Genomic DNA, 27,870 nt, shown 5'->3' on the forward strand with positions numbered 1-27,870 from the left:
GTCCAGCTTCGGTGACCTGGCTGAAGGCTCACTGGCCTGAAATGGAAACTATGGGATATGAAGCAATGAACTGAGCGGACAGGGGCACAGCTGGACCAGGCCTGCTCAGGGAGGGCCAACTGGGCGGGAAGGCAAGTGCAGTCACAGCTCAAGCCAGTGATAGTCAGTTGAGGTAACTTGAGGTGGGCCTTTGCTGCTAGTTAGGTGTCCTGGATCTGCCAGTTCTGGGGCACCTATAGCTCCCTTTCCCAGACACCTTGCCTTTCCACATCCCCTTTCCTCCCCTTCTCCCTCTTATCTCCCTTCCTGCTCTCTCTTCTCTCTTCTGCCTTTCTCTCTCCTCTCTCAATATTTCATCCACTGTCCTCCCTCACTCCCTCTCTGCCTTGTCTCTGTCTTTGTCAAACACACACACACACACACACACACACACACACACACACACACACCAGGGTGTTAGACCGAGGTGCCCATGAGCAATGACGGTTGGGAATCTAGTTTAGTGGCCTCTGCTTCCTCTGGGAGCTAATGGATACCCTCCCACTGCTGTGATTTGATTTCAGGGGCACGGGGAGGCCAGGAGCTCCCACAGTGCCCAGACTCACTGGCTGCTGTCTAAAATCCCACTATTAGAACTTCATGATGTAATCTTGCCAAAACACAGCTGCTCCTGAGAAAAGCCACCGTGTAAACATTTCTCCCTGGCAGTGCAGAGTGAATGGTCCCGGAGAGCCGGGCTTGGAGGAGGGCGGGGGCGACACGAGAACTTGGGCAATGGGAGGCAGACACGTGATGTCACCCTCAGTCCCATGTACTGTTCACGGGGCCGACGTGTAGGCGGACCATGTGCCTTGCTCACCTCCGGAGGAAGAGTCTCAACCGAAGGGGCTTTCTGAACTTGGTCTGCCCATTTGGGCACCAAGCAATACTAATGCGTGCGCCCTACCACGTTGTGAAAGTTGCTGGGATTTGGGGATTTGCTTTTTAAAAAAAATTTACTAGAGTTTTTATCAAGAATATTAGGAGGATGGAGAATGTCTGAACTCATGACCTAGGAGGAACTACACGTGGTTTACAGCCAAGGACGTCAGCAGGCAGACCCCGCCTTCCTCGTCAGGAGGGTGCTGTTCTGGCTCTGAAACCGCTTTTTCTTCTTTTTTTATCCTCATCTGAGATTTTTCCATTTTTTGAGCAGCTGGAGTGGGAGGGAGAAAGAGGAAGAGAGAGAGAGAGAGAGAAACATCGACGTGAAAGGGACACATCGAGTGGCTGCCACCCACACGACCCAACCAGGGCCGGGGACAAACTGCAACCGAGGTACGTGCCCTTAGCGGGAACCGAACCCGGGACTCTCAGGACCGCAGGTCGACGCTCTAACCGCTGGGCCAAACCAGCCAGGGCTGAAACCGCTTTTTCTTCCGGGTTAGTTGGTTGTTATTTGCACTGACCATCTCGTGCGCTGGGCCCCCCGGTCCATGCTGGACTTGCAACAGGGCCCTGAAATCACTGGAAGCCAGTCTTTCTGTCAGCGCTGTTTCCAGCTCCTTGGGTTACATCTGTTCCGCTGCCGTCATGCGAACCCGTGCCGGAAGCCGGGAGGCAGCTCTTTTGCATGCTACCAGGGCTTTTATTTTATTTTATTATTTTTTCAAACTATTTTTTTTCTTAATTGATTTATAGAGAGAGAGGAAGGAAGAGGGGGAGAGAGACAGAAATATCAATGAGGGAGAGCATTAATTGGCTGCCTCCTGCATGTCCCCCACTAGGGATTGGGCCCATAACGTGGGCCTGTGCCCTGACTGGGAATCGAGCCGGTGACCTCTTGGTGCATAGAGTGACGCTGAACCACTAAGCCACACCCACCGGACCTACCAGGGCTTTTAGCAAGATGCTACTTCCTGCATGTTCATTCATCCATCCATCCATTCATTCATTCAGCCAGCAAGTTTGTACTGTACATTAAGATCTGTGCTGGACACCAGGGATATAGGTGAATGAGACAGAACCAGGTCCTGTTTGCATGGAGTGAGGTCTTCTGACCACAGAGCCCTCCATAAAGTGTCCTTTTTGATGGCGGTGGGAATGTTTTTATAAACCTCTTTGGCATTAGATGGAGAAATGGCGTATCTGGGATGGATGACGTCTGGAAGACTGTCTTATTACTCACGGGGATTTTCTGGTAGACACCACCCTCCTTCCTTCCCTTACTCCTGACCCCTGACAGCAACTGGAGCCAAGTACTGGCCCTTTGCTGCTTAATCGTCTCATGCCCGTGAGCAAGGAGGCTTCCTTAGGATGGACCCTCCCCTCCCATCAGTATGAGAGTCTGGAATGCAGTTCCTTGGAAGAAGCTGAGGTTTCCATTAGACATCAAAGGCTGGCTCTGGGGAAGCTTCACAAAGCTGCTTGGTGTGAGGGATCCCTTGGGCATATCACTTCCTTTCCAGGCCTGTGTATCCTCTGTTGGTCAGGGAACCAACTATGGGGAGGGGGAAAACAGACCTCTGGTAGCCCAAGGAGCCAAGCTTGGGAACAGGCCTCTCGGGGTTGATCAGACTGGACACATGAGGTTAAACTGATTTATCTGGGGTAGGTAAGGAAGCCAGGAAGCACAGCCTAGGAAGCGGGGTTCTGGGTAAATGTCCCCCTCTCCATATTCTGCATCTCTGATTTGTCTGGTTTGTAGTTAAGCAGTTAACTCAGAGTATACCCCAAACTCCTGGTCCTGCCATTCAAGACTCCCCCCAATCTGCCCCTCCCCATCTTTCCTATATTACCTCTTCAAGTAGCCTGCATCTGGATAGATCACAAAGGATGTGCTATCTAGTCACATGGAACTTGGATGTGTCCCAGGCTGGCAAAGTCAGTGTGGGCCATTGGGAGGCTCAGAAGATGCAGAGAACGGAATTCTGAGCTGAATCAGTGCAGCAGGTAGAGGAAGCTCCTGGGGGGCCAGTCAGTGGAGAGGGAGTCTATGTTTGGACAGCTGCCTGTGGCTTGCACTTCCTCCTTGCACCTGGACTCCGGCCTCCAAACACAGGCCCTGAGTACTTGGGCTTGCTTTCTCCTTGCTACCATGCTCCTCGCTCCTTTCCCCCACCACGCAGGCCAGCATTTCTCTGCCTGCATAGACCAGTTTGGCAGAAGGTGGATGTTGCAGTGAATTGTATCATCTCATGGTGGGCTTAGAATGGGACCTGGAGGTGTTCCAGTTCATCCACATGCCTGTGCTGGCCAGTTCGTTGGTCTCTGCATGGACATCCCCAATGATAAGGAACTTTGGGGCAAAGCGACACCCTAAGAAAGGTCTTCCTTTTACATTAATCCAAATCTACCACTTTGCCAGCAGCTACGACCTGACCCAGGTTCTCCTCTTCCCTGCTCATACTTGATTCTCATACCAGACATTGAGTCCCCTAGCAACCCTGGTCTCCATCATCAAAATCCAGCTTACCCATGTCCATATTAATACGAGGTGTCAAGAATTGGTGCCAGTACCCCAGAAGTTCTTCCATCCATGAGGATTTCTAGGGGCCCCATGGGAATTGCCTTGCGACAGAAGTACCCAATGGGCTGTAAACACCTTGGCCTCCTCCATAAAGTTGGGGCCTGTTTGGGGCATTTTCTTAGGCCAGGGAGGAAGCCTGGGGCCACTGGCCAAGGTGGACTGGGCTGAGCCTAGGCAATCTTACTCTCCAGGGTCGTTCTGCAGCATCTCCCACAAAAGAGATTCAAAATCCTTCCCATGGCCCCAGCAGTCGGTCTCTTGCCAGTTCACGGTTTCTTCCTTAGGCAGGACCGTGCTTCTTCCTGGGGGGGCTCGGGAGAGGGATGAGGGACGGGGAGGGGGTGGGGCACCAGGGCCAGGGCATGTCATTCCTGGGCCGAGGGTTTCTCTCTGGGAGTGCTGCGTGTAGACGTGTGTAGGCATATAGGAGCTGGGTGCTGGGAGGGGGCTCTGAACTCGGGAGGCCTGAACTACAGCCCCAACTCAGACAGAACCACCCAGAACACTGAGCAAACCATCTACATTTCTGGCCTCGGGTTCTCATCTGTAGTGAAGTCTGTATGGTCTCTGAGCCTCATTTAGCTGGAATATTTGATGATTCTATGAAGAACCATATTTTCTTAAGAGCTAATCATTTGATATCTAACATGTTAAGATAATGGAGGTCTTTCTTCCTCTTCTCCCCCCCCCCCCTTTCCCCTTCTCCTCTCCTTTCTATTCTCTCATTCCCCCTCCCTCCCCCTGGGAAGATTCTTAGGCCCCCTCTAAGAACAAAGGACATTTACTGCATGGTATTTGCCCTAAAAGCACTCACTTCACAGCTTATTATTGGAGATAAAATTTGTCCACAAATAAAATGCCAAGTATCACAGGCAAATGCCACAAGTCCAGTGGAGAGGGGAATCCATCCAACGGGGAGGTTACATCTCGGAGCTAAGCTCTGTCCTGGGTGGTTGATGTTGGACAGGGTGCAGCTGTCCCACGAGGTCAGGTAGCAGGGCAGGGGGCAGAATGACCATCGTGGGCCAGAGGCCGGCAAGGACACTGCGGGTCTGGGCGATGAGAGAGGGAAGGTGACTCTCAGTAGAGGTGGAGGCAGGAGACCTAGGTCTGGGCGGCCCAGCTGTGGGAGCCGGGGCTGTCACAACGTTCAGTTCATAAACACTTTCCCTGAGCAAGATGACAGGCCGGGCCAGAAGGTGCTTGTGGCCACAGCTGCAGAGAGAGTTGTAGGAGTGGAGGACGCTGTGTCATCACTGTGGGTCACATGTCTAAGAACCTGGGCCTGGAGAAGTCTGGGGTCCCATCCAGGTCTGCTGGTGAGGGCGGCACCCTGACTGGAGGACAGAGGAGCCCTCACACCAGTCAGCCCCGCCCGGCCCCGAAAGCCTCTTTGGCAGCCAGGTCTTCCTCGCTGGCCTCTCATAAGCAGATGTTTGCTTTTCAAAAGACAGGTTTTCTTTGCAACGTGAGAGCTGGACTTGCAGAAAGGAGTCATCTGACTCTGGTCGTAGCTTCGAGGAAGCGCTCAGCAGTGACAAGCCTGAACCTTCCAGTCCCTGGTCGCTGCCAGCTAGCTGCTCCCCACCATCCTCTCTCCCCACACCATCCGGGGCCTTTGGGAGGGAGTCTCCTCAGCCCTCTCGGCAACCCCCCTTCCCAAGGCCTGTTCTGCCCCCACAGGAGGGAGGGTGGTGCTGGGTCACTGAGCTGAGTGACAGCGGGGAACCTGACACCCTGAGAACCGGCCCGGGGAGGATGGGACACGCCAGACTGGCTTCCCTGGAGACCGGGAGGGTTTGGTTCCCACCCTGCTCTCCCAGGGTCCCACATCCCTGGGAGAAGCGGGGCAGCTCTGGCCCTGGTTGTCTGGTGGGCCTGCGGCTGGAGTGCCCACCCGTGTCCTTGCTCCACAGCAAGACCTGTTCTTCCCCTTCCTCTTCATCTGAGGGCTTGACAGTGCTTGCTGTCAGCTCTGGAGTCTTGAGAATGAAGCCACCTTCCTTCGGGCAACCACACTGGTGCAGAAGACAGAATGTTGCTGCGGCTCAGGGGGCTGCCTGCCCAGGGGAGCCACGGCTAAGCCTCGTGGCTCGGCCGCCTGGGCCACTGCCCCTGGCATTCTGACTTCTTTGCCTGCCCAGGCCCCATCTTGAGGCTTCTCTGCACCCCCTTGACTCCATTCCCTTCATCCCCAGAGGAAACCACGGACGGGTCTGTGCGTGCCCCGGGTGTCCTGTGCCCGTTTCTGCACCCCCTCCTCCGTGGGAGGCCCCCTCACCGCCACCTCTGCTTTACCGAGCGCCCCGGTTCCCTGGTTCTGCCCTCTCCCTCCCATTGACGGTTGGCTTTTGGAAAAGCCCTCAGTTCAAATTCCCCATCCATGAACCTTCCAGAGACGCGGGCCCTCTGTCACTGTCCTCTCCTCCCACCTGCCCGGAGCCCTGGGCCCTAGCGCTCCGCTTCTCCCTTCCCGGTCCCCCCGGTGAAGCCGGTACTTTCTTTCATCCTCTGATTCCCTCCCCAGCCGTCAGCCTGTTCGGGCTCCCTGCCCATGAGACCCGAATCAGCCCCAGTCCCCGGGCACTGTGAGCACCTCGATGTCCAGTGTGTGCCAGGTGGGCATCAGGGGAGCCCCGCCTGTGGCTTCCTCTGTCCCAGCTGTGCAAGGCTTGACCTGGGCCTCCCTCCCCAGCCTGCCCCGCCCCCTCAGGCCCCAGGCTCGAAGGTGCTGCTCCCAGCTAGCTCTCAAGGGTGCTAACTCTCAGCATCAATTCCCCAAATTCTAAGAGGCACCTGTTTTTCTTCACATTGTTGAAATGAATTTGTGTCTTCCACTTGACCTGTTTCTTTAGTGTGGTACTTGGTTTGTTTCTAGGAGACCCTTCTCCCCACGCCCTAAATATGTGACTTAGCTCATGGTGAGCCTCGCAATCCATGGCATTTCAGCCCTGGGGAAACATAAATGAATAGTACAGTCGGAGACATCTGGAGATTATTGTAACCCAAAGGAAGAACTCTAGGGGGGGAAATTGTAGGTTGTCTACCGATGGGGAATTTGGGGATGTAAGTATTGTTCAGATGTCATTGATCTTTGGCTTGTCATGGGCCCAGATATTCCACCCTTAGGACTTCAAGCCTCTGGACTGAGACCAAATAGAACAGGGATTGCCTTCTACTTTCACAGACCCACATGGCACAGGCTGCAGAGAGGCAGGGGTCCCCGAATGTGTGTCTCCCGGCTTCCGTTCCTTTTTGAGCAGGGTGCTGAGACAGAGAAACCTCTGGGGATGAAGAGGCCGGGGAAGAGGAACAGAGTCCCCAAGAGGAAGTTATTTCTGCAGGTAGAAATAGCCTGGAACATTATGGGACAAATACTTTTGTTCATCTTTCTCTTGCTGCCCATTCTGGAGGGAGAGCACCTGTTCTCATGGCCCAGTGCACCACCTGAAAGGCACAGACTGCAGAAGAGGGGCCCCCTTTCCAGGCGAGGGCACTCATCCTCTTTCTAAAGGGTCCCCGTACAAATCTGAAGACAGGGTGGGCACCCTTGTGTGCCAGGAGCGGCTTGTGGAGGAGCTGCCCCTGCTTTTCCTGGTGGTGAGAGAGGCTCCAGCAGTGCCCAAGGGGGAGGACGCTGGCCAGCCACGCCTGACCTGTCCCTGCCAAGCCGCAGCCAGAGCTCACAGGAGCCTTCCTCGCCACTCTCCTCCCCACTCCCCCCATTCAATTTCAAACCGGTTTGACTTCCAGCCGCATGCAGTGCATCGGTGCCCATGAGCCCGTTTCCCGCTCTGCCCATCCAATGTCAGCCAACCAGGCCCTTCCTGAATGCCGGCTCCCAGGCAGGCGTGTGGGAGTCCAGAGACAGTAAGACAGGAGCACAGCCAGCTGGGGGCGGGTGTGAAGAAGCAGCTCAAGGTAGTGCTGCCAGGTGCCCCCTGAGTGGTGCAGACAAGGCATTCTGCGGGAACTGGAGGAAAAGGCATTCTTGGGGGCTGGTGGGCAGGGGAGGCATTTTCTGAAGAGCTGAGAGGTGACCTTTAAGGATGGTGGGGGGGACAGCCAGTGAGGCGTGAGCAAAGGCCCCTCGTGGGAATGCGCACAGCACGTCTGGAGATTTGAGTAGCCCAATGCAGCTGGCTGGGGAGGACTAGGTGGGTTTGTGGGATCTGGAGGAGGGAGCTTTAATATCAGGTTAGGGAAGTGCCTCTCACCTACTCAGTCAGGCCACAGACCCTAGGCTCATCGAAGCCAGACCTCACCAGGCAGAGGGGAATTAAGGTTCTAGAGAATTCTTTTCTGGCTCTTTGAGGGCAGCAGAAATTCTTTTTATTTTTATTTTGTTTTGCAAATATGTATTTTTAAAACTTAAAAAAGCTATCAATGACATGCACGCCATCTACAAAGTGGAACAGCACCAATATCGGCCTGTTAGTGAAACAGTGAGTGTCTGCCCGACCTCCCACCACAGTCCTGCTCCCGAGGCGCAAAGCTGCTGACTCTCCTCTGGGCATGCGCTTCCGGAAATGTAAATTACTAAGTGAGTTTCTAAATACATTCTTCTACTGCTCTTTGTTGATTTTCCGATTTTGACATTGGCTACTTTCTTCTTATCGGAAGAAACGTCCTTTAGTTTATTAGTGTTTGTTTTATTATTCGTAATAAATATTGCTCACTGCTGAGCCAAGCCGGGCATAACAGTTACACTTTCTTGTGCAACTTCTTCTCTTCCTGGTGGTCACATGGCCTCACTTTTAGGGGGATGCTTTGCTTTCTGTGATGTTTTTACAAATTCTTACCAAATCCTCTATCAAATTGTAAAATTCCTCCAAATAGCACTTTCACGTGGCCAAAGCTATTGGGGACCCTCTGGTTTCCATCTCCCCCAGCCAGGGGCCCTCTGGGAGCGCCCACCCTCCTGCTCCCCTTGAAACGCTTGCAGAGCCCCTGCGCAGCTGAGTGCCGGGGAGACCCCGTCTCTCTTAAGTGTCACCCTCCCCTCCAATTTCTTTGCTCCTCTCTCTGGGTTTCTTTGAGAAAGGGTGCCGAGAAGGTTAATTTTTTTGAGACCCTGCATGTTTGAAAATGGTTTAATTCTATTCTCACACTTGATTAGGAGTTTGGCTGGGCAGAGCGTTCATTCGACATTAACATCTTCCCCCTCAGGGCCTCGGAGGCAGTGGTTCTACTGTTTCAAACGTCCAATGTTGCTCTTGAAAACTCTCCCCGACCCTTTGTGTGACCCCTGCTTGCTTCTTCTCTGGAAGGTGCTAGAATAATCTCTTTGCCCCCATCGTGTGGACACTTCACAGTCAGATGCCTTGGTGTGGGGTTCTTCCCCCATCCATTTTCCTGGCACTCAGAGGCCTTTTCTACCTGAAACTCAGACCTTCGGCTCTGGGAAATATTTGTTTTTGTAATTCTCCCCTTCCCCCCCATCATTTTCTCCCTGTTGTTTTCTTCGTTCTTTCTCACTAGTCGATGTGGACTCTTCTGACGGGATCCTTCACTGTTTACATCCCTCTCGCCTGCTCTACTTCCTGGGACATTTCCCAGTGTTTCTCCCACCCATCTGTTAATTTCAGGCTTTGCCTCTTATAGTTTTAATTCCAAGAGCTCTCTCTCTTTTGTTTTTCCATTGCTCCTTTCAAAAGAACTTCTTGCTTTTTCATGGATCCAACACCTTACTTCTCTGAAGAGATTAATGATAGCGTTGTAAAGTTTATTTTGTCCCTCGTTCTTGCATTACCTCGGTTCCCCTGAGTTCGTTAATATTTGTATATCCTCTTTCTTTTCCCTTTGTAATCTTCCCCAAGGGACCGGTTGCCCTTGGGCTATCGATTCATACGGAAGGGTCCAGTTGTGCATATGGATTTTCAACGTACAGGGTTCATTATAGAGTGGCCAGTTGGGGACCCAGCCATTTTGTTGGGGTACTCCCAACCAGAAGTATCTGCAGAGCTCTTTCTGGGACCCGTTTCCAGTCCAGGGCTGTGGAGGGTGCAGGGAAGGGGCACCTGGGTGACAGTTCTTTCAGAACCAAGTGGCAGAGGGGACAAGGGGTTTCCAAAGATCCATTCATAGACTTCCACCTAACCCCCCAGTTGGAGCATGTGCTGTGCCCTGCCCTCCTGTATTGGAACCTCTCTGGCTCAGTTTCCCCACAAAATGTCAGGATGAGGGGAGGAGCCCCAGGCAGAAGTGCTCCTCATACAGACTTGTAACCAGCCTCCTGTTCTCAGCTCCAACCTCTCTCCGGCCAGTAGCCTCCAACTCCTGACCCTCCCAGCACCCGTGGCTAGATCTGTCCCCCTTCTTGCTGACTGTCCCTTTGGTTAGAGCTTGGTTTCTGATTTCTCAGCTCTGCTAATTCCTCCCCTGCTTTCCAGCTTCTAAAAGTGCCTATTCTCTCTGTCCTTGTCTGCGGATCTGCTCTTGACTCTTTTGCTCTCATTCCAGCGGGGTTTGGGAAGGAGCCGAACCTGCCATGTTTAGTAGGAAGCTCTTACAAACCTTCCTGAAGGGCTGAGTCCTCTACCTGGCCTTGCCGAAGGTCTCCAGTGCCGAGAGCTACTTCTTTGCTCCTGGAGAATTTGTAAGGCCTTCTTGTCATCAAGGTCAATGTCATTTAGAAAAGTAATGGAGACTCGAGTCAATGCAGCCTGAGCCCAGCTTACTCCTAGAAATGGTTGCTTTTAAATAAATTATAATATTATATTACATTGTTTAATGATTATTTATGTGGTTAGTTTTGTTCTTAAAACTGCATGGAAAACAACTTCTGGTTGTGTTCTCTCTGGACATGAGGGATCCCTGCGGGCTGGGTCCTGGCTAGCCAAGGCTGAGGTTCAGAGCTTAGTTAGGCTGGACTTGGGGTTCTCTCTGCAGCATCTATTAGGCAAGGTAGTGAGGTCAAGAGGTTGCATGGGAGGGGTCTGATTCAAGAAGCCAATCTGCCTCAGGGATCTTAAAATCCCTTAACACATGTGTTAATTGTTAAAAGGGTACTTACCTATTCAATAAAGAAAGCACCCCTCTCTCCTCTAACACATAAGGCACAGGGCCTTTACTTGGCAGCATTAAAGATGACCATATGGATATAAAAGGGATGACACTGCTGTGTGCTAATAAAGGTCTTGAGTTTCACCACCTGCAGCGTGTCCCCTGGGCGGTGTCAGCGTCCGCGTGGGAGGGCGCAGTGCTGGTCCTCATGGAGTCTTTTCTCTGTCCTTGCCTCTCCAGGTGCCCCCTTTCAAAGGTCTCAGCATCCTCACGCTACCTCCTGCCGCCACTTCCACCTGGGCCCCCCGCAGCCGCAGCAGCTCGCGCCCGACTTCCCCCTGGCACACCCGGTGCAGTCGCAGCCGGGCCTCAGCGCCCACATGGCCCCGGCCCACCAGCACAGCGGCGCCCTGCACCAGTCGCTGACCCCGCTGCCCACCCTGCAGTTCCAGGACGTCACAGGTCCCTCCTTCCTACCTCAGGCCCTGCACCAGCAATACCTCCTGCAGCAGCAGCTCCTGGAAGCCCAGCACCGCAGGCTGGTCTCCCATCCCAGGTGGGTGCTTCCTGGGGTGGGCCGGGGGCGGGGCGAGGGCGGGGCCAAGGGCAGGGCCGCAGTCGCAGGGCGGGTCTGTGCAGGGGCAGCTTTTGCTCCCTTTGGAGGAATTCGTTCAGGCTGTGAGTACTACCTCGACTCCACACAGGCTCCCTCCGAAGCTAGTGTGTGTCCCTGTCACCTTGACCAGGTACAGGGACAGGAGCTGGGTAACTGGTGGTCAGTGATCCTTACAATGGGATTTTGCAGGTTGTGGGAGATTTGACTGGGTGCCCTTCATATGCCCACTAGCTCCCTGATCACCTGGTTCTAAAACCCAAGACCCCTAAGGAACACCAAAGGACGTGGCTGGTTCAGCCCTGCCTTCAAAGAGCCCCCTGTCTGGTTGGAGAGACCAGCTATGAAGCAAATGGAGAGTTAAAGTTAGACAACACTAGTCAGAGGGTCTGAAGGAGCTGGGGAATCCCGTGCAAATCCCTTCCCCTCATGAGCCTCAACTGTCAAGAGAAAGAGTTGGACTAGCTCAGTGGTTCTTGAGCTCCTGTGTTTATGGTTGTGACTACTGATACTCATTATGTTCAAAATTAAAACAGAAATTTAAAAACTATTAATTCATTAAAAAATAACAACAACGAACTCATTATATGTTAACACCAATAATATACTTTTGAAAAATAGCTATATATTAATGTGGTAAGAAGAGTGACCCTTTTTCTTTTTTAGAACATATTTGCAAATCTCTTTAATGCCTGGCTTTATAGAAGACACCTGTGTTCTCATGTCGCCTTCTGCTGCAGAATCACATGTCACATAGTTACTGGAAATCTCCAGTGTTCACTTGTGAGAGAATGAAAAAAGTAAATATCATCATAGTATTATTATGAAGATAGTTTTGAGCTCACAAACCCTACGAAGGGATTCCCAGGGGTGCTGGCAACACACTTTGAGAACCTCTGGACTAGATGATGTCTAAGGCCATAAGCATCCATAACTGTAGGGGTTGGGGGCCTGGGAGATGAATATTGCAGGAGGTCATAGGGAGGAGATGTCACCATGACTGGAGTGTTCAGGGAGACCTTCCTGTAAGAGGTGGCTTTGACCTGGGCTGTGAAAGCTGGGAAGAGTGTGAACAAGGGTGAAGGAGAGAAGAGCATGATGGGAACAGAGGGTGCACAGAGATGGGAGAGCCTGTAGGAGACAGATCTGAGTATGTTGAAGACAGACCACCAAGGACAAGGGGAGTAGGAGAAGGAGCAGAAGAGACAGAGAACCTGGGTGGGGCAGGTGACCTGCAGTAGACAAACCCAGGAAGAGGCCTCAGTACAGTGGGCAGCTGGAGAGAGCAGGAATGTCTGCGTTATTGGCTGCTGTCCAGCTGGGAAGCTTCCTTAGAGTTTGGGAAAAGGGGCAAAGCCCACTGCTCTGTAGGCCGGCTGGGGCTGCTCAGAGCTCCTGGGAGCTGGGCTGGCCCTGGGCAGCCCTGACTCCATGGGACCTCCTTCCCTTCTGGTGCAGGCGGAGTCAGGAGCGCGTGTCTGTCCATCCCCACCGACTCCACCCCAGCTTCGACTTTGGCCACCAACTCCAGACACCTCAGCCCAGGTATTTGGCTGAGGGCACTGACTGGTGAGTCTTTGAGGTCCCTGGGAGAGGGAGGGTGGGTGGAGGGTCTTGCCTGATCCATGGAGTTCCTGTTTCCTTCACTTCAATGGTGCAGGAGGCCTGGTCTTCAAGCCCCAGGCTTTGCCCCTGTCCCTAGTCACCCTTAGGGGAAAATGGCCCCCCACTGGTCCTGGTCCTGACAATTAGCTCAGATGTGGCTGGGTGTCCATGTACCCAGACTGGGGCTCAGTGCTCATGCTCCTGCAGGGGGTGATGGGAACAGACACAAAACATTTTCTAAGTTCATTGAGGGCTAGGAACCAGTGGTCCTTGGGAAGGGAGCAGAAAGAAGAGTCTCAGGAACTAGAGTAGTCAGGGAAGACTTCCTGGAGAGAGTAACATCAAGGAATCCACAGAGAAGAGCCAGTAAAGAGACAGAGCCAGCCAGATTGGAGACAAGGATTGAGGGGAGAAGCTGGGGAGAGAGCTTGAGGGTGGTGTAGGCACGGGCCCCTGTGAAGTCTTTCTGCAATCTCCTGCACTTGGGATGGAGGTCTTTGTTGCTGTGGGATGTAGTGTTGTTTCGTTTTGGATCCTTGGTTCATCAGACTCTCTGATTAGAGGTCTAGTCTAAATTCGGGTTAGATCTGAACACCCAAATACTAAAAAGACGTGCAGTTCCCTAAAGTAGTTTGAGGTAAAGGGCATCATGCCTGCAACTTATTTTTAAATAGTTCAGAAAAAAATTCATGGAGAAGTGTCTGTGTGTATGTATGTATGTATGTATGTATGTGGGGAGGGGGAGAGAGAAATAGTAAAACATTAACACTTGGGGAATCTGGGATCTGGGTGAAGGGTATCCAGGAATTCTTTGTGCTGTTCTTGCAACTTGGAGGTCAAAAACTTTTTTTTTAGAAGAATGTAGAAACAGCCATACAAAACCCCAGAAAACCCTCAATGGGAAGGATGGACTATTAAACAAAATAGACGTGCAGTTTTGTCATTTCTCAGCCATTTAGTCACACACACTGGCTTAGTCCAGGGTTGTTTTGGGAGCAGCCTAGGACTGGACACCTAGGACTGATTCGAATGGATCGTTCTGGTTGATGGAAGGTGAACGGTGCTTCCAGGGGCAGGAAATCGTCGTTTCACCGTGTTCTGTTGTCCCCAGCCCCTGCTGGTTCTCAGGCACACTCTGTTAAATCGAACACTCCATTTAAAGACAGACTGCGTGGCGGCGGACTTCAGCCCAGCCTCTTCTAATTAGCACATTCAAATCAGGAAGATTTAATTGCAGTTTGGATTGAATTCTGTCCCTCAGCATCAAGTCAATCCAATTTAATTCAATCCAATCTGCATGGAGCACCCAGGGTCCTTGCATACGGCTGAGCAATCTGAACACACACGGGGTCCAACGTGGCCCGTGGGACTAGACAGGTGAACAAGTGACAATTGTCCTGGAGAGACTTCAGCGGGAGCAGGGCAGGCGTCAGGCACAGCCGCTTTCTTTATTTAGCCAAATCTTGTCACTCTTCTCACTCATTTCAATCACTCTGCATTTCTGACCCCTGTTTGTCTAGAGAAACGTGGAGACTGAGGCCCCAGAGGCTGGTCGGGGCCCCAGCAGGGGATGCTGGGAGGCCCCTGTCCTAAGCCCACCTGAACCCACTCCTGGGCCCTTTCTCCCTGTTCTGTGCCCCCCTCCCATGTACAGGAAGCCCTTTCCAGAGGAGTAGGCGACAATTTCTCCTCCTTTGTAATTAGCTCTGCTCCAGCAAGGGCCAGCCTCCTGTGACAAGTGGCCTTTTGTCATTGCGATCATGCCAATGGCATCCTGCCCCTCTTTCCCAGGGTGGCCTCTTCTGTGGGAGAAGCGCAGTGTGCAGATGAGGTGGCAGGAAATGAATTATAGGAGGGCTAGCCTCACCCTCTGCTAGGAGTCCTGGGAGGGAGGCGGTGGGGAATGCGTCTGCAAGCCCCTGCCTGCCCCTTTCCGTTAGAGAGCCACCGAGAGCACTGCATTCTGTCCCGAATCATTCCAGGGATTAAGGCGCCGCAACTGCCCTTGTCCAGCCTCGGGCTTTCCCTCTGACTTTGATATTTTATGTTATTTATTTATTTCTTTATTGATCTTTAGAGAGAGAGGAAGAGAGAGGGAGAGAGAGATAGAAACATCGATGAAAGAGAACCTCGATTGGCCGCCTCCTGCATGCTCCCCCCCTGGGGATTGGGCCCACAACCTGGGCATGTGCCCTGACTGGGAATCAAACCAGCAACCTCTTGGTGCATGGGTCGACGCTCAACCACTGAGCCACACCGGCCGGGCACTTTATGATATTTTAATTTTACCCAAGCAGCTTCTCTCAACGAGGATGCATGCTCTTTCTGGCCCAGGCCTGATAACCTGACCCTGACCCTGAGCCACCACTCCAGTGTCCCCATCCTCATCATGCTCCCTCTATGACTTAGTCCTGGCTTTGCAGTTCCAACTCTGACCCCCGGGCAGATAGCACCCTACTCTACCCCCCAACCCCAGCCCTACCAGGCAGAGGCCTCTGGCACCGGGCCTGTGAAGGAGGGAGGGGGGAGGACAGGAACCCCCTGGCTTTCCCCTGCCGGCAGCTGTGCCTCAGCAAAGCCCTGACTCGCCTTGGGAGTGAGCTCCTGCGAAGAACGTCAGGTTCCGTGGCGCAGCCAGGCTGCTCCGCGCTCCAAGGCCGCTGACAGCGGAGACCAATCTCAGATCCCTGTTTAGACACAACTGATGGAAGCTGTGCTTTGAGACAGCGTCCACGAGAAATCTCCAGGGCACTGGTCTGGGTAGCCCGGTGGCTTCAGGCCTTTGGGTTGTCTCTACGACCCCTTTCAAAACTCAGCCAGGTTCTCACAGGGCGGTGGCTGCAGCGGGCAGGTGGCAGTCGCTGCTTCTGCAGGGGCTGACGTCCCCTTGGGCAAGTGCCAACCCAGGCTCCTTTATTTAGGCTCTGAGCAGCACCTGCTGTTCAGGGACCCTGGGCTTAGGAAGGAATTTTCTGAGGGTAAGAGAGAACCCCGGAGCCCGCCCAGGCCCCACCTGGGCAGATCGTCCCTCTCATCTGAAGGCCAAGGTGCCTGTATTTCTCTAGTGAGCATTCTTGGAATTGGGCCAACTCTGTTCCCAGAACTTTGGGACTTGGCTTTGGTAGAATCCTCTGAATGTCTCTTTGCTGCTTTGAATCAGCTGGGTTCCCCAAGACTGCTGGGTAAATGCTAAGAGTCAGGGTGTCTGCACCATGAGGGTGCCCCGTGGAGTTCCTTCACTGAGGCAGGTCACAGGATGAGCTCAGGCAAGGGCCAGGAACCCCGGTGGCCTCAACTGGCTAGTCAGGGACTATGGGTAAGGCACTGTCCTTTCCGGCCTCAGATGGGCCTGAAGAAACGGAGGCTGGACTAGTGAATTTCTAAGTTTGCTTCTAACTAGTTCCAAGAGTTTAACCTATTTCCCAAAGGACATACTCATCAGGAGTTATTCTAGAGATCCAGGCTAATATAGGAATATATATATTATATTATATTTTTATCATGGCAGAAATTCCTTTAATACTATATGTGTATATATGTAATACATATTGAAGAAACCAGGTATTTTTTTCCTGTAGTTCCCCTCATCTGGATTTTGCTGGTCACACTCAGGTGGTATCACATACAATGCGCCTCGGTTTCGTATGTCCCCCACACATTGGCACTTAGATCAAGGCTTGAGCAGATCAGGTTCAGCTCGTATTTTTTGGCAAAAAATAATTGACAGGTGGTGTTGTTTTTCACCCAGGAAGCTGGTTGTCTCTCCTTCTGAGAGTTTCGTACTAATTTATGATCTTTGCCTGCAAGACCCGTTATTTCTTCAGGGTATACAAAAAGGAGATAGATAATCCAATCATTCCTTACTCATTTATTAGCTAGAAAACTTTTATAGAGAGAAATGTCCCTTCATCAACTACTTCAGGTTACCCTGAAGTGCAGTTAATAGAAGAAAGGCAAGAGAAATGCTTGGTTTTCTCCCTTTGCGTAGTTTCAGCATGAGGAGGTGGTTCCCTGGCATCCTTCAAAGGGACCGATTTTCCTTAGCATCAGTTCACTCTGGTGGGTTTGTACCTGTTTGGAGTTTCAGCCTATTGCAGTGATGCTCATTGACATACAAACGTCCAAACTGTGGCCGCTTTCAACCCCTTCAGGATGGTTTTGATAGGACCCTGGTAGTGTTTTCAGTTATGATAAAATGTTGCACTCAATCTCATTTTGCACATTTCATGCTCCAGACCTAAAATTAGCCATTTTCCCAAGGAGCCCTGGTTCTTCTTCAGTTGCCTTAACTGATCGATTTTTCAGTAAAATAAAATTTCCTATACTGTTAGGAGTGGGGTGGGGGCCGTGGTCCAGGGTAACTTGTCCTGCCTCACAGCTGTTGAGTTCCTCGTCTCTTGTTTCTCCAGGGGGTAGAAGCATGGCCTCTGCCTCCTCCGCTTTATTCGGACCTTGTCTTTGCTCTGAATCCTTTACCAGCTGTATTTGGAATTTTCTTTTGCCATTTCTCTTGGGGTGGGCTGTGTCCTGGGACGGTGCTTAGGTGCATTTGTTTTATTTTATTTAAAAGTTTTTTTTTAATTGATTTTTAGAGAGAGAGGAAGGGAGAGGGAGAGAGAGATAGAAATATCAATGAGAAAGAACATTGATTGGCTGCCTCCTGCCTGCCCCACACTGGGGATCAGGCTCACAACCTCGGCATATGCCCTGATCGGGAATCAAACTGACGGTCTTTGGTGCATGGGTCAATGCTCAACCTCCGAGCCACACTGGCCAGGCAGGTGCATTTGTTTTAAGAAGTTGCATGAGGTCTCAACTGCTCTAGCCCCTTCAGACCTTGCAGAGCTTTTCTTCGCTGAGTCTCATTTCCGTCTCTATAAAGGGAGGGGACAGGTGAGCTGAGGTCCAGTTTTTACAGCTCTGGCCGTTTGTGATTCTGGTTCTACACCCTGGGCTTGATGTCTGAAGTCCCTTCTGTAACCTGACGGCTGAGTCACTCACCTGTGGCTCACTGTGGCTGTGTCCCTGCAGGGATCTCAGTGTGGACGCCGGCTTGAGTCCTGCTCAGTTCCAGGTGCGGCCCATCCCTCAGCACTATCAGCATTACCTAGCAACGCCTCGAATGCACCACTTTCCCAGAAACTCCTCCTCCACGCAGATGGTGAGTGACAGGCTCTGCCCGGAAACTGACTCCTGCTGCCTGTGGGGGACTCGGTGGGCTGAGTCCTGAGGTCCCCTTGTGTCCTGTTCCCTGTGTCCTGCTCCGTGTATCCTTCTCCCTGTGTCCTGTTCCCTGTGTCCTGCTCTGTGTTTCCTGCTCTCTGTGTCCTGCTCCATGTCCTGCTCCACGTGTCCTGCTTCGTCTGTCCTGCTCCATGTGTCCTGCTCCATGTCCTGCTCCATGTGTCCTGCTTCGTGTGTCCTGCTCCATGTCCCGCTCCCTGTGTCCTGTCCTGCTCCATGTCCTGCTCCACGTGTCCTGCTTCGTCTGTCCTGCTCCATGTGTCCTGCTCCATGTCCTGCTCCATGTGTCCTGCTTCGTGTGTCCTGCTCCATGTGTCCTGCTCCCTGTGTCCTGCTCCATGTCCTGCTCCATGTGTCCTGCTCCGTGTGTCCTGCTCCCTGTGTCCTGCTCCATGTCCTGCTCCCTGTGTCCTGCTCCATGTCCCGCTCCCTGTGTCCTGTCCTGCTCCATGTCCTGCTCCACGTGTCCTGCTTCGTCTGTCCTGCTCCATGTGTCCTGCTCCATGTCCTGCTCCATGTGTCCTGCTTCGTGTGTCCTGCTCCATGTGTCCTGCTCCCTGTGTCCTGCTCCATGTCCTGCTCCATGTGTCCTGCTCCATGTGTCCTGCTCCCTGTGTCCTGCTCCATGTCCTGCTCCATGTGTCCTGCTCCGTGTGTCCTGCTCCATGTCCTGCTCCATGTGTCCTGCTCCGTGTGTCCTGCTCCCTGTGTCCTGCTCCGTGTGTCCTGCTCCCTATGTCCTGCTCCGTGTGTCCTGCTCCCTATGTCCTGCTCCCAGGCTGGCCAACTGCTCCCTTCCCCTCCCACCTCTTATTCCCACTCTGACTGGAGGGCCCTGTTGGGCTGGAAGCTGTACTGCTGAGAGGACAGGGTGGGGCATGGAGGATGGAAAGGGGTGGCTGTCAGGTGTGGACTGTGGGGAGAGAGAGCAGGCAGGGAGGTCCCTGGGCTCTGTATGACCACACTTAGTTGATTTCTCAGGGTCAGCACCACTCTGGGCATTCGTTTTACTTATCTGTGAAATGGGGTGAAGACACCTGCCTGGTCCATCTCATAGGACTGGTGTGAGGAAGCAGAGAGACCCCAGAGGTAGCCCTTGGCCTGGCCTGCTGACCCAGTGTGCTCTCTGTAGGGGGATGGGCGACTCATCCCTGCAGGTGCTGGGCCTGCAAAAGGGGCAGGTTGGGTCTGGAGGCATCGCAAGCTGCATGGGATGAAGGTGAAGATGTTCCATTAAAGTAGTAAATAATAATAATAATGATAAAAATAATAATGATAATAATAATAAAGCAAAAGACTGGAAGTCTTCTTATTCCCAGGCAGCATCTTCATGTTGCTGCCCCACAGCTAACTCCTGCCAGCCCTTGACTCTGCCTTAACCACCCAGCGCCTCAGTCTCCCTGTCCGGAAAGCGAGGGGCGTGGCCAGCAAGCTCGGCAGTCGCTGAGGCTGTGACTCGTGTGGAAAGCATCATTTCCTGAGAATAAAAGCTGACATGTATTGAGCATTTGCTGCATGGCAGGCACTGTTCGAGCACTTTATTTTTTATTTTATTTTATTTTTTTTAATCCTCATCCGAGGACATTTTTCAATTTTTTGTACAGACAGAGTGGGAGGGAGAGAGAGGAAGACAGAAAGAGGGAAACATCGATGTGAAAGGGACACATCGAGTGGCTGCCACCCGCACGACCAACCAGGGCCGGGGACAAACTGCAACCGAGGTACATGCCCTTAGCAGGAACCGAACCCGGGCCTCTCCGGAACGCAGGCGGACGCTCTAACCGCTGAGCCAAACCGGCCAGGGCTGTTCGAGCACTTTACATCAATCAGTTCATGCGAGCTTCTCAAGGACCCCGCACGAAAGGGCAAACTGAGGCAGAGAGGGGTGAAGTAACAGGCTGCGGTCAGGCAGTGAGTAAGATGAGGGGCTGTACCACCCCTGGCCCTCACACCTGGGCCAGGGCGAGGTGCGTGAGGCAGTGCCATGTATGTACAGGGCAGATCCTCTGTTTAACATTTTGACATTTTATTAATTACACATTTTTATATTAATTTTGATTTTAAAAATATCGCATTAAAATGTTCTTTGTCTTGCCCGGCCAGTGTGGCTCAATGGATTGAGCGTGTCCCATGGACTGAGAGGACCCTGCTGGATTCCCAGTCAGGGCACATGCCCAGGTTGCAGGCTCGATCCCCAGTAGGGGGCGTGCAGGAGGCAGCCGATCTATGTTTCTCTCTCACATCAATGTTTCTCTCTCTCTCTCCCTACCTCTCTCTCTAAAACATCAATAAAAACACATTTAAAAAGAAAATTCTTTGTTTTGGTCACTGAGTCTTTTGGTTGTGCCCCTCCTTAAATGGTGTGCCCTCCCTTACCCACCTTGGTCGGGCAGTGCGGAGTTGAGGGGAAGGGAATCGACTCTGCTCCCCCCAAGTGCCTGGGTTTGATATGGTGGTTCTGCCACTTGGTTGCATAAGTTGGGCCACTTACTAAATCTGTCTGTGTCTCATTTACCCTATCCATAAAATGGGGATAATATTCGCACCCACATTACAAATCAGATGAGGTCATTAAATTTGTTAGTTGTCTGAAGGGCTTAGAACAGTGCCTGGCATGAAATACATGCCCCATCAGGTTAGGTGTTACCTTTTTAATGTTGTTATTCTTTCTGGGTCTGGCCCGGTGCGAGCTTGGTTCTTGAGGAGGTGAGGGAGACCTGGCAGCAGGAAATGGCACTTCTGCCTGAAGTTTCTCAGGATGCGCAGATGGGTGGTTATGGGAGGAGGAGGCAAACGCTGGGCTCAAGGAGCCTCGAATCTTATCTGAGGCATTTTCTTCCCAACAGGTCGTCCATGAAATCCGAAACTACCCTTACCCTCAGCTTCACTTCCTTGCTCTCCAGGGATTGAACCCCAGCAGACACACGTCTGCCGTGCGGGAGAGCTATGAGGTACGCCCACACCTGTCTGGGAATCCTCCTGCCAGCCTGGCTCCATCGGGGTTGGTGGAGAAGCAGTTATCACTCATCACTGCCATGTATTGTGTCCTCTCTCCTTTTTCCCTGCTGGTGGGCAGGGCATGGGTGGGGTAGGAGGAGCCTCGGGTTGAGAGGAAGAGGGAGAAAAAGAGAGAGCCAGTAGAGATATTTCGTTCTTTCAGACTAGTTCCTCGTGATGGCTGTGTGAGTGCTTCCTGCTAACATCTTTCAGTGTCTCTCTTTCTTATCACATGTGCCTTTGCCACATGAGTGCACACGTCCATATTCTTCTCTTTGCAGGAGCTTCTGCAACTCGAGGACAGGCTGGGGAATGTGACTCGGGGTGCTGTACAGAACACCATTGAGAGGTTCACCTTCCCCCACAAGTACAAGAAGGTAAGTCACCCAGCGGGCCTGCCTGCACAGCAGGGGTGGGGGTGGGGGGCATAGGTTGTTTAGCTGACCTTGGCCTGGTTGTCCAGAGAGAGGCACAGTCCAAAATTTAGAATTCTTTGCTTTGGTTAGATGCTCTGAAGCTGAGATACCTTCCCAGGGTCTTCTTTCTTGCCTTTGTCAGGTGTGACCAGTAGGCGAGATGGCAGCCTCTCATCAGTAAAGGGGGAGGCTGGGTATGTGTGTGCAGGTGGACTTGTGAGTAGGTGTATTAGGAAGGTGTACAGAAGGCTAAGACTTGCCTAGAAAAGAATTCAGTTCCAGTCTCACATGTGGACTAATGGGCAAGTAAGGTTTCAGTGTAGCTTTTCCAGTTCTCACTGAGCATCAGGATCACCTGGGGAGCTTTTAAAGCCACAGATTCACAGGCTCTACCCTAAGCCTACAGGGGTAGACTCTCCAGTCTTATTGCCAGGAATCTGAGGTGGTGTTAGAGGCCAGGAATCTAAGTTAAAATTTTTTAATTAAACTTTTAAAAAAGTGAAAGCAGCCCTGGCCAGTTTGGCTCAGTGGTTAGAGCGTCAGCCTGTGGTTCAGAGAGACCTGGGTTCGATTCCCACTGGGGGCACGTACCTCAGTTGCAGTTTGTCCTCGGCCCTGGTTGGGTTGTGCGGGTGGCAGCCACTCGATGTATCCCTTTCACGTTGATGTTTCTCTCTCTTTTTCTCTTCCTCTCTCTCCCTCCCACTCTATCTGAACAAAAAAATGGAAAAATGTCCTCAGGTGAGGATAAAAAAAAGAAAAAAGTGAAAGCAACTAAGATGTCCCTCAATAAGTGCATGGGTAAACAAACTGTGTTTGTTTCATTGTATATCCATACAATGAAATATTATTCTGTGATCAAAAGAAATGAACTATTAAGCCATGAAAAGACATGAAGGAACTGGAAATGCATATTACTAAGTAGAAGAAGCCAGCCTGAAAAAGCTGCATACTACACCATTCCAAATATATGACGTTCTGGAAAAGGCAAAACTAGAGACAAGAAAAAGATCAGTTATTGCCAGGGGCTTTAGGAGAGGGAGGGAAGAGTGGATAGGTGATTCAGGGGGGACTTTTAGGGCAGTGAAACTGTTTTGTATGATACTGTCATGGTGCACACATGACAATATGCATTTGTCGAAATGCATAGGACTGTTTAACTAAAATCGCAAACCCCCATGTAATCTAATAGACTTCAGTTAATTATAGTGTATCACTACTGGTTCATCGTTTGTAAAAAATGTATCACACTAATGCAGTAGGTTAATAATAGGGCAAACTGTGTGTGTTGAGAGGCAGAGGGAAATGAGAACACTATATTTCCTGCTCAATTTTTATGTAGACCAAAACTGCTCTAAAAATAAAGTCTGATATAAAAACAAATAAATGAAGTATTTTTAAAAATCTAAGAATTGAAAACTAGACAAGCACTGAGAATCTTAGAGCAGGAACCCTCCGTGTGGTCAAGCCAGAGCCTATATTCACCTCCTCCCAAGGCCCTAGGATACAGTGTTTATGAGCTTAGGTGTTGGAATCAGACAGTTTTACATTTTAGTTTCATTACTATCTCAGTCAGTTTGGGCAGCTATAACAAAATACCATCAACTGGGTGACATTTAAGCCAAGATGGAGGCACTGGCAGACCTGGTTCTTGGTGAGGGCTCTCTTCCTGGCTTGCAGACAGCTGTGCTCTTGCTTTGTCATCACCTGCTGGAGAGAGGAAGCTCTGGTGTCTTTCTCTTCTAATAAGGGCACTAATCCCATCATGGGGCTTCACTTTAGGGACTTGACCTAAACCTAGTCATCTCCCAAAGGCTCCATCTCATATCATCACATTGGGGTTAGGACTTCAACATCTGAATTTGGGTGGGCGGGGGCACAGACATTCAGTCAGTAATTACCACGTATAGCCGTGTAACTCTGAACAACTTCCCTGGCTTTGCTGGCCCCTCCCCTGCCCCTTTGGATGTGAGGTGGGAATGATGTATCAGTAGCTACCACATGGGGTGCTCTGAGGAGTCAGAGGACAATGCACAAGCTCAGCAGGAAGTGGTGAATGCTCAGCAGTGGTGGACCGCTCCCCTGGATGTGAGGCTCACTTGTTCTAGGCCCGTGGAGTCAACATCAAAGACCATGAATCTTGGCCTGTGCACTTCCTCCCAGAAGCACTTTATCCAGAAGTGATCTCAACCAACATTTGAGTACCTACTACGTGTCAGACATGGATAGTGGGCTAAAAGAGGAAATGACAGTAATTCGGTAATTAAGGGTATATCATCTGCATGGAAAATGATCATTCTCTGGAGAGAGAGCTTCAGGTTACGGGAGAAGAACATGGGAGGGAATGAGGTGTGTGCGGGAGCCTGGAGCACTTCTGCGGCCCTGACCGGGTGCGCTCACTCCTGCCAGGGCCACACCCTCCACCTGCCATCATTGCAAGAGGCCCCGAGGAAATAAGGAAAAGAACAAATACGAAGAATGAAAAGGAAAAATCAGTGAGATAGAGAGTTGAGTTAAAATTTATGAGAATAAAGGGAGAATTGGGGGAATAAGACATTATAAAAAAGCAATAAGAGTAATTAAAAATGAGAAATGATAAAGCTTAGGATCTCCATTAAATGTAAAATACACTTTAAATTTTTTAACAGAGTAAAATAATATTTTTTAGAAAGGGTGTTTTGCCCTGGCCGGTTTGGCTCAGCGGTTAGAGTGTCGGCCTGCGGTCCAGAGAGACCCGGGTTCGGTTCCCGCTAAGGGCATGTATCTCGGTTGCAGTTTGTCCCCGGCCCTGGTTGGGTTGTGCGGGTGGCAGCCACTCAATGTGTCCCTTTCACGTCAATGTTTCTCTCTCTCTCTCTCTCCCTCCCACTCTATCTGAACAAAAAATGGAAAAATGTCCTCGGGTGAAGATTAAAAAAAAAAAAAAATAGAAAGGGTGTTTTAAACTAGGAAAGATATAAGAAGAAAAATACAGAAAAATACATAATCAAATAGAAAAATATAAAAGAGGAAGAATTAGGAAAAGGTATGAAAACAACATAAAATTGAAATAAATAACATCAAAGTGAAAAGGAATGTTAATGAAAATGAGAAATAAGGGCAAAGGGGATAAAATAATATTAAATTCTGAAAACAGTTAAAATAAAAGTTACATAGATATCAAAAAGACAAAATCCAGAAAACCTAAAAGATTAAAAATACAAACCAAGAAACAGAGTAAGTTTTGAAAAGAGATAATGGTTTAAAGAGGTATAGAATAGATGTGGAAAAACGAGGTATGACTATTACGTTAAAATTATTAAATATAAAAAGAAAATGATGAATAATGGTGGGGGAAAAAAACAATAGAAAATAAGCAAGGAGTTGGCTGAGTCTTGATGATATCTTTTCTTGAACTTTTCTTTCTTCCCAGGCTAATAAAAGCAGGCCACTCCTCCAGCAAACACAAATGGGCTGTTAGGCGGGCAGATCATCATGACTCCATTCATACTCAAAAGCCATGACAATTACATGGGTCTAGGGATGTAATCCTGATTTTCTGCATTCTGGATAAGGGAAAATTATTGCAGTTGCCTGGTATGGTTTGCAGTGGGATGTAGAGCACAGGGAGCTTAGAGCAGAAGGCCTGGGTATTCTTACATGTTCCAGTGAGGTTACAGTATTCTCCAGACGAATCAGACTAGGAGCTTAGGACCAGGGACCAGAGTGGGGAGACCCGGCATCTAGGCCTGGCCCCAAGGTCATAGTCATTCTCTGGTTGTGGTTTTCATTTCAGGTCTCCCCAGATTTTCCTCTTGGCAAAATGACCTTCAGGTCTGCTTATCTCTGGAGAGAGGAGAGAAGGGCTAGTTTTCTTCCTATGGATATTATCAGATTGTTTCACAGCACAGCTTGGAGATGGCAACTTGAAAGGTAGCTGTATTCCGCCCTGGTCGGTTTGGCTCAGCGGTTGGGGCATCGGCCTGCGGACCAAACAGTCCCAGGTTCGGTTCCCGTTAGGGGCATGTACCAAAAAAAAGCAAGAAAGGTAGCTGTATACTATTCACTGATCACATTCCTTCCTCCCCAGAATATTTATTTTTTTAATTTTATTTTATTAAAAAAATTTTTTTTCTTTATTGATTTTAGAGAGGGAGAGATAGAAACATCCATGAGAGAGAACATTGATTGGCTGCCTCCTGCATGCCCCCCACTGGGGATTTGGCCTACAATCTGGGCATGTGCCCTGACCAGGAATCAAACCGGGGACCTCTTAGAGCATGGGTCAATGCTCAACCACTGAGCCACACTGGCCAGGCCCCAGAATATTTATTAAGCATCTTTGATGTACCTGTACTTGGCCAAGGGTGAAGTGATACCTAAAGAAGAGTGAGCCACAGTCCATGCCATCGAACTTGAAACTTCCCACGTTGTAGTTAACTCTTTTCAAATAATTATCATAGAATTTAAAACAGGACAATTAAAGTGAATAAAGTATAAACAGAGTACCTGCATGGTGACTAATCTCATGTTGGAACTAGTGCCTACCTTAAAGGAATTTCTGAATAGGAAGAGAAACCCAACAATATAAAATAACAATGTGGTACAAATTACAGATGTTAATGCCAGGTTGAGGATTTTTGCCTCTATCTAGTAATGAATGAAAAAAATGGAGAAACATTTGTAAGTGGAAGGCAGGAAGGGGGGAAGGCAGGAAGGGGGAAGGGAGGAAGAAAGGAAAAATAGATGAATGAATATATGGATGGATGGATGGATGACACATGCTGGACCTGAAAGTGGAGGAGAAGTCTGGAGTCAGGGATCTGGGTTGGAAAGAGTGTAAGGAAGAGAGGACGGGATAAGGGGAACAGAAAAGGTGACGCTGTTTACGCACAGCTATGATTTTACAAAGGATTGATTCATTGGTATCCAATTCCTTTACAAACTCTATGCTCCTAGGACAGTATAAAGTTTATGCCCAGGACACCGATTGCCTGGAACAAGAATAATAAAGTTCACCCTCTGTATTCTGTAGTGAGGAGGAGGGGCTGGAGATCAGGCAGAGAAAGGTCTGGGAAGAGCACAGATGCCTGGATATTACTTAGGAGCTTACAAAGAGATGGCCTCACTGGGGGAGTCTGATGGGGGAAGAGTCTACAGGGGGGTGGGGCTCTGAATGAGAGACCCTGACCACCAGCTGAGTCTCCTCCAGGTAACAAATGCTTCTCCTTTGCTTCTCATAGAGAAGACCCCAGGATGGCAAGGGCAAGAAGGAAGAGGGGGAGGAGTCAGACACAGACGAGAAATGCACAATTTGTCTGTCTATGCTGGAAGATGGAGAAGATGTGAGGTAGGAGGCCGGCCCCTTGCATTCCCTCTCCCTTCCCTTGCGGGTACTGGCGATCAGTCACGTGCTGTGTATCGGGGTGGGGCTTACCTGTGAGTGTGTGCATGTCTGTGTGTGTGTGTGTGCCAAGTGTGCCATATGTGCTTCATGGTTGTTCTAGGAAGGTGGGGTGTGGAACATTCTCTATGTGTGGTGCCTATGGGTGTGGCCTCATGGATCTAAGTTTAAGAGAACAGCCTGATACTTGGCCTGGGTGGGTCTAGGACAAAGTCATGGCTTTGTTTCAGGCTGAACTGAAAGGGCCTCAGGTGGCAGATTTTGGGGCTCTTCTTCCTGCCATGACTCCCCATCCCAGCCACAGCCTCCCTCCATGGCGGAGCTCCCAAGACCCTCTTTGGCCAGTCTCCCAGTAGTCCTGGGTGTGAGTCTCCTGGTCCCTTGAGTAGCCATTATCCCTCTGCTCCTGGTAGAGCCCTGGGATCCCTCCCCCCTGTCACACCTCTGACTCTTCCCCTCTCTTCCAGGCGCCTACCATGTATGCATCTTTTTCACCAACTGTGTGTGGACCAGTGGCTCGCCATGAGCAAGAAATGCCCCATCTGCCGGGTGGACATTGAGACACAACTGGGAGCTGACAGCTGAGGAAGGAATTAGCCGGTGGATGCCCCATTTTCCTTCACCAGGTCCCCCCACGGCCATAGCCCTTGCAGCCAAACTTTGCCTTCTGAGCCATTGACGTAGAGGAGAAGCCTGCAAGCACATTTTGTGGAAGAGGAGTTGGTGGTATCAGTGTCTGAGGGAAAGGAAGGGCGGGGGAGGACCCACCCATCCGGAATGGTGACTGTCCCCATCTGCCTCGCTGCGCGGGAGGGAGGGAGCTGGCCGTGCCCGGAGCAGGGGTGGGAAGGGGGGGCCCACGCTGCTGAGAATCTAGACGAGATCCTGAGGTCCTAGCTGATAGACCGGCCCCTCAATCCTGTCCTTCGAAGGATTGTATATATACCTCTCGACCACGTAGAAACCATGTAGGGGTCTCTAGCTATTTCTGTGGATGGCAGCCGGAGCATGTTAGCTTAAGAAAAATGTTGTGTGTGGTGCTCTAGTCATCTTGTGGTGGACATGTCGCTATTACCGAATTCGCACCAAATATTTCTCA

General features: G+C 50.8%; 1 protein-coding gene across 1 annotated transcript in view; it reads left to right on the top strand.

Moving 5' to 3' along the window:
* Nucleotides 1-27,356, top strand: part of RNF165 (ring finger protein 165) — an 88,561-nt gene extending 61,205 nt beyond the window's left edge. The window contains exons 2-8 of the mRNA XM_036245388.1: nt 10,754-11,069; nt 12,585-12,695; nt 17,763-17,892; nt 20,822-20,926; nt 21,254-21,349; nt 26,611-26,717; nt 27,239-27,356. Coding sequence (XP_036101281.1) covers nt 10,754-11,069; nt 12,585-12,695; nt 17,763-17,892; nt 20,822-20,926; nt 21,254-21,349; nt 26,611-26,717; nt 27,239-27,356 — 983 coding nt within the window. The remainder of the gene's footprint in view (nt 1-10,753; nt 11,070-12,584; nt 12,696-17,762; nt 17,893-20,821; nt 20,927-21,253; nt 21,350-26,610; nt 26,718-27,238) is intronic.
* Nucleotides 27,357-27,870: the final 514 nt, after the last annotated feature.

This window comes from Molossus molossus, unplaced genomic scaffold, assembly GCF_014108415.1.
Source record: "Molossus molossus isolate mMolMol1 unplaced genomic scaffold, mMolMol1.p scaffold_m16_p_6, whole genome shotgun sequence".
NCBI lineage: Eukaryota > Metazoa > Chordata > Mammalia > Chiroptera > Molossidae > Molossus > Molossus molossus.